The 9,319-nt window shown below is 44.3% G+C and overlaps 1 protein-coding gene across 1 annotated transcript in view; it reads left to right on the top strand.

The window, feature by feature from the left end:
• Positions 1-5,694: 5,694 nt before the first annotated feature.
• Stum (mechanosensory transduction mediator stumble) overlaps positions 5,695-9,319 on the top strand; it is a 41,018-nt gene continuing 37,393 nt past the window's right edge. Inside the window, exons 1-2 of the mRNA XM_076321529.1 lie at positions 5,695-6,058; positions 6,593-8,351. Of these exons, the coding sequence (XP_076177644.1) occupies positions 5,695-6,058; positions 6,593-8,351 (2,123 nt within the window). The remainder of the gene's footprint in view (positions 6,059-6,592; positions 8,352-9,319) is intronic.

The following is a 9,319-nucleotide window of genomic DNA, read 5'->3' as shown; positions in this document are numbered from 1 at the left end:
TCATGCACGTCCAGGATCGAATCCATCATCCGACGAATCTGCCAGGAGTCGAGGCGTCCCGATGACGACCTCGGGGATGTCGTTGGACGCTGCGCAGCTCTTCCGAAGAGGACCGACCACCTGGAAACGATCTACACGTTGCATCGGGATAGTCACCTCCGGATGGCGTCTACGTTGCTATTATTCCAGTGATTATCTTTCGTTTATTTTCCCTGAAACGTGAAGTTCTTCGAAAGTAGAATTTTTCGTACGAAGATGGCGTCTACGTTGGCTATTGTTCCAGTGATTATCTTTTGTTAATTTTTCCTGAAACGTGAAGCTTTCCAAAAGTAGAATTTTTTTACGCACGTCGACTCTACGGTGCATTGGAAACGTTAATTTCGGATGATGTCCACGTTGCTATTATTCCAGCGATTATCTTTGGTTAATCTTCCACGGTAGATTCTTCACACGCGTAGTTCAACAAGAATAGAATTTTCCTTTCGAACGTCGAATTTACGGTGTTATGGTAGTTTGCACTTTGAAGTCAGATATCTTTCGTTCGTGAGTCATGGAAGAACATGATCTCGAACCACCGTGGAGCTGTATACGGGTTTGCTAGGATTTCGTGAAGTGCCTTTTGTGGATACGATGAACGAGACCAGATAAGAGTGATTCATCATCCGTGTACGTGTTGCACAAACGAGACTGCGAAAGGTTTGGAAAACGGAGCGCAAGATCTATTGGTAAACCGATCGTAGGTACCGCGATAAAGTAGGTACTTCTTGGTTTTTCTTGTTCAACGTTCTCATACGCGGTTCGAGTTACGTTTGTTTTATCGGCAAGTTAAGAAACACCTGAACAGTCGTACTAAGAACGATGAAATTAGGTTTTACAAGTTTAACACTCGCTCGTTGGATATTCCAAGGTAGCAATCGCGGCTATCGTAATTGTACCGGGTATTTGTTAATTCAGTTAGTTATAAAAGTAAAAGAAACGCAATCGCGGCGTAATCGTACGGGATGATTTATTGCTATAATAAACATACTGTGTGGCCGCTTCGTAAGATTTCATTGACCCATTTTTTTTTTGTTATACCGAGTACAACGATTTGCATTGAAATTGTAACACGTGCAACGGTAACGCTCGGCGTTTTAAAACGTGGGTACATCAGCGTGACGGGATTAAAAATAAGTATCTGTGAAGAGGGAAGAGAACGCGGGGGAATACAGTTATGAAAATTCAGGAAAGATCCGGACTCGTGTTTCGCGGAGAATAAAAACCATTAAATAATTTCTCGAAGACCGCGTGACACTAGGAATGATTTCGGTCCTTCTCATTATTCTCTCGAGCGAGGTATTAAAAAATTTGAACGAAAAGTGCAATCGAATATTAGCAGCAGGTACGCCGAAGAACCAAGATTTTTTAAAAAGAAAAAAAAAGTGTGAAAAAAATTTCTGAAGAAAGAAAAGAGGGAGATAACGAAGGAGAACATTTTTAAAATAAGGAACGATATTTTAAAAAATTGAAGAATACTCGAAGCAACGAAGAAGTTATTTGTAAAACGAAGAAGCAGTTTGATAAATGAGTGGCTGAAATATAAAGATGATTTTTGAGGGGAAAGACACCGTACATGTTTACGTATTAAGAGCAATGACAAATGCGGTAGAAGATAAATTACTCTAACGACATGGTGTTCCATGAAGAGGGTCTACATTAAGGTCGAAAGTAACATTAAAATGACTTATCTTTTACCGCATTTATTATTGCTCTTAATATCAACCAATTTATACACTCGAATGTTCGTTACCCTCGTAAAGTCATCAAAGAGTACAAATGGATTGCATTGTTGGTTTACAAAAGAACAAGATATTTAAGACTAAATAAATATAACACGAAACAGTATACAAAGGGAATAGAACCTCTAAATTAAGAAAGAGAACACTTACATTGTTCTAAGTACAAAGAAAAAATTGAGATAATCTCCGAAAGAGATCCCACAAGGAAATGAGTACTTTGAAAGTAACACGAGAGATGTTTAAAACTGAAAGGAAGAAGTATTCAAAGTTCAAGAAGAACAAGAAGCTATGTTTAAATTCCAAACAAAGTTTCTTTCTCCAGAAAAGGAAAGAACACTCGCGTGGAACGCAAGTTTCCCATAGTTTCGTTTCTAAAAATGATTCCCAATGAAAGAAGACCCGTTGAAGACCCGTACGATCGATACCGTAAGGAAGAAAGATTTCCGCGCGTGGTCGACGCAGGACTCTTTCGTCGTGGTCGATCTTTCGTTCGCCATTTTTCATTCCGCTTCGACCGTTGGCGGACACGGAAAAAAAGGAGGGAAAAAGGAAAAAAAAATAGAGTACGACCCAGCCGCGAGGGGAGAACATAGAAAATGTAGTTCAGCAGCGTCACGGTATCGCGGTAATAAGCATCGCGCGCGTAGCGAGACCGACGCGATCGGGCCGAGCATTCCCGCCTATGAGAGCGTGAATAAAATGCGTACCCCGAGACTGCTGGTCCGCTCTACGTGGCTCGCAGAAGCGGAGTGAGTAATTGCAACAGTCCACGAATAATTACGATGTTGCACGCGGCACCGTTAATTGCCAAGACCCCGGCAGCGCTCGAATCTACGCTCGCCGATCTTCGAGCGGAAGAGAAAGAACTACGAGCGCAACGAGCCCTTGGACTAGACAATCGGCTTGCACCAACGATTTCAAGGACCACCCCGAGTTTACGGAAACGCGACTCATCGTATGAACGTCGAACGAAAGTTTACATAAAATTTTGGCGTTCGTCGCGGAGAACGATTTACGATAACTCGGGACCGTATCTGGTCAGTTATCGTAGAAGGTAGACGTTTCAGAAATTTTCGAACGGAGATAGGTGAACCTTTAGAGCGAGAAATGTTAAGCAGTGAGAGAACGACTTGACTTGGTTTATTTATTTCAAATAGGTACCACAGGGAGCTGATCATTTGGAGAGTTTAACATTAGAATTACCAAAGGGGTCAATTTGACCTGTTTGAAACTTCTTTTTAAAATTATTTAATTATTAACGGTGTCTTAGCCTAGAATACTCGTGGACAATTATCAAAATAGATAACTAATGGTACGTGTAAATTAACTTCCCCTTTCTCCGTCTAACTTCGAAGATACGTATCCGATACAAATAATAATGCATTTATCGTCGGTAGCTCTAGTGTTAAGGAAGTTAAACTTTTCTATCGGGAGAAATTTTATATAATTACAATTTTTATTCCTTACACTACTCCGATGTTTGTACTTTCAACGGAAATTAAATCGCTAAAATCTATCTTGTTTCTGTGACAAGCTAATTACCGGTTTCTTATAGTTCTTGAAACTAGTGGGAATGAAGATGGACTAGTAGCATGTTCGATAATGGCTCGAAATTAGGAAAGTGGGTCTTCAGGATTTGTTTCATCGTTCGATGGTTATTCGAAGGAGGATACGGACAAGTGTTTTGAAATTCTAAACCGGTAGACCCCTCCTCGAGACGGTTTAGAGGCTCGGTGATTTTTGTTCGTCGAGTGTAACGCGTTAAGTAGACGTTTATTCGGAGTAGGGCAGAATTCATATTTCACCGACTATCTTCCCATTGTTCCCTTTGTGTTGCTTTCAGCCGAGTTTTCTCGTGTGTTTTCAGGTGAGAGCGACAACAGATCTCGGCGTCCTCCGCATCCTGGTGGTCTGCATGAAGGACTCGAGGTACCATATCTTCTTTGGAAAGTTCGAACGATACGTTTGCATAATTTTTCCACAATTTTATCGTCGAGTGGTAACAAAGGGTGGTTATATAATTTCGCTCGCGGTGTTTATTAAATCGAGTGGAGCGTTAGTCGAGATAGACTCGAAAATTAATCCTCTGGTAAACAGCGATTTTCCGTTTCGATAATGTAAATTATCTACCCCCCGTTCATCGCTCGCGGTACGAAAACGAAGGATTAGCGGAGATTACACGGAATTATTTTAATCTCTCGTTACAGAGATTACGTTTGTCGTGTGTTGTAGTCCTGTTTCGATACGCTCTCGACGTTCTAGTATCGTCGGATACTTTTTCCAAATTTTCTAATTTATTCCCAACCGCTTATCAGGGATTATTTACCCACTGCTCTATATATAGTATGTTTGTTTATCGTATTTCCATAGAGACTGTTCATCGAATCAAACGATACTCGCTCACTAAAGTAACTCGGTAAATATATCCTTTGTTTTTCTATCGTGTCCAATCGACGAGTGGTTTAATTGTCGAACAATTACTGTTCAATCCCGTAAGGGTTGGTTATGCATTTTTTATTCGCGACGTCGAGTTTGAAGAGCGTTTTAGATTTGTAGAGTATTCGAAAATGTAAAAAATATCGATAAAGTCCAGAATCAGAGAGAGAGGGAAAGTTATCCTAACAAATTTCACCCCTTTGATACTATCTCGAAAGCTCTTTGAGATACGAGAACATTATTCAGACAAATATTTCATATTACTGATAGAACGTACCATGGTGCACACACCGAAAAGAAATTAAAAAAAAAAATATAATTTTTACATTATTCTAAAAAATGTCTTTCCTTGAACTAGAGTTATCGCGGTTAAGAGAAAGTGTCCTTTATTTTTGACCACTCTAAGATCGTGGAAAATTTCGTAAAAATCCGCGTCGAAAATTTTGCGCGAACCATCCCTCTTCAACAGTCTGTGTACACAAACTTCCGTGAGTTGTTGCCAACGCGTTTAACATCGTTTAGAACTTTAGACATTACGTGGCAATCGAAAGACACTTTTATCGTAGTAAGAGGAACTAGAAAGTTTGACTTACGTCAGCTACCTGGCGATAAGATGGTATCGCGATCAAATATTATTCGGTGCGTTTGAATCGCGATGTTGCGAAGGAGAACACAAATCTCTCGGGTACGTTTACGTGAATCATACTTAAGTAAATTGCGACTCTCGTTTCAACGGGAACCTCCACCGTGAACACATTGTGTACGTGAAAAGAGCCCAATCCGGGGCACAAAATTTCCTATAGTTTTCGCAGTGCTGTCAGCTCCGATTCGCTTCGACTTCCTGCACGACACGCATCAGGGCACGGGCAACAATAACAATAATACATCGTTACACCAGAATTATAATACAAAGCGAAGCAAAAGACCGAGCGAACCGTACATCTGACCCAAATGGAGGATTTCACAAACCCTTGAACGCGAGGCTATTTTTTCAAGCAGCCAACAATAATGGAATCGTTTCTTTATTCATACAGGCTAGAAAGTGTTGATGGTATAAAATATACTTTCCACGGAATGCGTACCGAGGTTCGCAAAGCGTTAAAGTAATGGAAAATCGATTAAAAGTGGCAGCGCGAGGATCGAGTATAATAACTTCTAACCGGGGCAAAACATTTAAGCTGTTCAAGGCCTTCGAGCGGTCCTCCCCCACCGCTGCCACGTTTCTTCTTATCTTCTCGCTTCGTTTCACCGTTGCGTTCGAGAAACAGGGAACGAAGATCTAACGCGGTCTCTGTCCCTCGAACGTCGAGTCGTGGCGCGAAAGTGGGGGTTGGAGGGTTGTAGGTAGGCTCGGATGAGATCTAAGTCAGTTCTATCGTGATTGACGTTCGGGGAAGTAACCACCGAAGCGGTGAAAAATCGGCCACTTGGATTTACACAGAGTGTGTCCTTCACGTTGCAGCTTCGGGGCCTCGAAAGGATGAGGCGGATCGACGACGGTCATGTTCCACGACCGCCACCGTTCAGGGTGCTCGCGGCCCCCGACAGGAACTACCTGGCGCCCCCAACGATGCCGCCGCCACCGCCGCGTGCACCCGAACCCTACAAGATCGCTCCGTCCTCCACTTCGTCGTCTAGGGCACACAGACGATCCAGCTTCGTGATCATTGCCGACTCGAGGCCAGTATCGCCCGAGACGAGGAGTCCATCCCCGACATTGGCCACAGGCAGAGTCTCACCTTTCCGGGGACGAGGGTTCAAGGGACCCCCGCCACGATCGAGGTCGAGGCCCCAATCACCGGAACACGGGGACTTACGAAGGAGGGGTCGAAGCGATCGTCGAGGTAACATTATTACGGGGTTTAGTTTTCCGAGATCTAACTTAAACCTAACTTAGGTCTTTCGGTTCAAAGGATTTTGTCGAGTACGGTTCGATGAAGGGATGAAAGTACAGGAATGAAAATCTAGTAGAACTTTGTTTATTCAACCAAGATGATTTTTATAGCATAAGAATTTAGAAAAGAAAGAGCGTGCGCGATTGGTTACTTTAAACGATTTTGTCGAACGTGGAATATCGTTTAAAGAGGGATGAGGGTACAGGAATGAAAACATTGGGTTGTTCGGAAAGTAATTTCGTTTTCCAAAACGGAGAATACATAATTCAATGAAATGTTTATACACTCTAAAAGAATCGTGTTTCATTTTCACAAAAAAAAAAGAACGATAAAACCTCAGATACGATGGAAGAATAATTTTATTTTTAACCCGAAGAGATCGAAACTAATTGCCCGAGTTCCCTCCCGGAATCTCCGCATCGGTCGCGAACATTGACCGATAATCAGATTCGGAGGATTACATCGTCCCGCTGCAATTCCCAGTTTCAGTGTCGCAGCAGAGCAGCCCAAGGAGGAGTCTGATCCCTCAACCGACCCGACAACGCTCTACATCGCTCAGCAAATCGAACGAGCGTCTCTCCTCGCCGAAGCTCGGTCGTCGCGTGGATTCGCGGAACCGTTTGAACACCACTGACTCGAGGAACCGTTTGAACGCCTCTGGGAACAGCAACAGCGTCACGAACCTGGCCAATCGTCGATATCCCACGAGGACACCCAGCAAACTCTCACCGATCCAAGGCACACCGACGAAACCCGAGAAAACCCCGCAATTCTCGCGCACGAACCGCCCCAAGGAAACGACGAGGTCGTCGACGACGAAGCTGCAGAAGAACAACGCGTCACCGTCGAAGATCGCGTGGAACTCGAAGCAACCGAACCAGGAGAAGACGTCCACGTCTGGCAAGACGACAAGCAAAGAACGTCTCACGTCCCCGTCGAAGATACCCCTGAAAACGAACAGGGTCGGTACCAATTCCCTGAACCCGACCAGGTTCATCACCATCTCCAATCAGCCGAACGAGAAAGGCAAGAAGGGCGACAAAGGGTCCAAGGACGTTCGCAGGAGCAACGGGCAGGTGAACGAGCCCAACCAAAATGGCAAACAATCGGAAACAGGCTCGAAGGAGTCCCAGGGCAGCGAGAAGAACTCGTCGAGCTCTGATCGGTTGGGCAATCTGCATCTGATAGACCTGTTGAAGCAATCCTCGGGCGCCACCGGAACCTCCAGTGTGGTGAACACCACCGCCACCACCGCTGTACAACCTCTCCACATCGACGCCAACGCTGTTCTTTCGGAAAAAGATACATCCGAGAAAAGAAACCCCTCAGAGAAACCGAGGAACCAATCAGACCCTAACAGTAAATCTTCCAACTCGTCGAACGAGGATTCCGTTAGACAGCCGCAGAGTACGATCGACGATCAACGTTCCTCGAACAATCAGGTATTCAAGTCCGGCAAGTCCAACAATTATGGTAGAACGAAAGGTGGGACCGACAGCAGAAACGAGTCACCGATACCTGCAGAGACTGGTGGTCACGCGAAGAGCAACAACGTCGGTCAGCCATCGAGGAGCTACGGTAAAGTGAACGGTGCAACGAACAACACCGGTTCGGCCAGCCAGCGTTCGAACAGGAACCAGAACGCGATCAACGATCAAACCGTGAGGACTTCTAGGTCCAACGATCAGAAGTCCGAGGATTCGGTAGTGTTGCAACCTGGACCGGCGATCACTTCAACGAGATCGAACGAAACGGAACCGGTGAACGGTTCTACGAGGAACTCTTCGGGTACGGATGCTCCGAGATCGGTGGCCAGTGCTACGACCAAGCAAGACGATGCGAAAACTGGCGCGAAATCGATCACGGAGTCGGAAACGAAGACGACTTCGAGCACGAATGCTGGAAATGTCGCGACGAACGCGATTGGCGATCAGTCGACCACCACTGCAAAGACGAACAACGTGTCCGTCATGGTTGGTGCAGTGAACGGGACGAAGAACAGCGCTGGTGTGAAACAGCGACAGGTGAATCACGGAAGTGGCGTGTCCCTGAAATCGTCCGCGGGGATGTCGATCGACTCGATCGAGAGCGCACGGTCCACCGACACCGGGGTGAGCGTGGACACTGTTAGGGGTGTGTCATCACCGAGAGAGAAGACCGGGATGCACGTGGTGAAACGACCCCAGGAGATCGAGACACTGAGCGGGAACGTGGTGCACCTGGAACAGAACGGCGAACCAGCGTGAGTTGCACGAAATTTTGTTTATCCGTCGCGCGAGTTAATTTTAACCCCGAAACGGTGTCATTCTTTGCGTTGAGGGTGTCTGTTTTATCTCGATACTCGGTGGAGTTACAGAAAAAGAAAATATGTTCACGATAAGATCGGTATTGAATGGGATACGATGTGAATAATCCCTCAGAAGAACATTCGCGAGAATATGTTTTTGACACCATTGGTTCTTCGAGAGATGACACAGACGCCCCGTAGAGGAAAGAAATACGTTCTTGGAAAGATTGATATCGAAGGGAATTATTTGGTGCAAATCTCCCCCACCCTTCTCTATGTATCAGAGAGTATCAGACGTAAGAGTATGACACTTGACATCATTGGACGTTTGAGAAATATTCCAACGCGTCGAGATAAAACAAACATCGTATAGAACCGGGGTCGCAAACCGGTATAAAAAAATACTAAAAAATATTACTCTGTTCCCATTTGAGAAGTAGAAACGTGATTATGATTTTCAAATAAGTGTACCGAGTACCAAAATAATTCGAGACGTCGCTTTAAGATTAATTTAATAATATTTATTGTTCTGCGAATCCGGTGGGTTGATTAACGTTATCTATAGAAGCTTTGGGAGATTTTAATATTAACTTCATCGAGGGGAAGTATAATTTTAGGGTTCTTGAATTTTATTAGAAATCGAAAGCTAAACATAGGTAAATAGAATTGTTTAGAGATGGTAGAACGACAAAAATTTCTTCATTTTGGTAGAAATCTCGTTGATAATTAATTGGCTAATTATGATTGGATTGCATTTGCTGTCCAACTTATGTTTTCATTTATAAATCGCGTCAGTCGCTATTTTAACCTTTGCACCGTGTCTTAATTCTCTGCTCGAAAAACACAGATCGTGTGTTTGAAGGTTTACGCGAAGAGGCGACAGATGGCGCTGGAGTATACAACGATATGGTGGGGTTAAGTTC

The sequence above is a fragment of the Ptiloglossa arizonensis genome, chromosome 10, assembly GCF_051014685.1.
Source record: "Ptiloglossa arizonensis isolate GNS036 chromosome 10, iyPtiAriz1_principal, whole genome shotgun sequence".
NCBI classification, from domain to species: Eukaryota; Metazoa; Arthropoda; class Insecta; order Hymenoptera; family Colletidae; genus Ptiloglossa; species Ptiloglossa arizonensis.
This window is presented reverse-complemented; position numbering and strand designations above follow the sequence as displayed.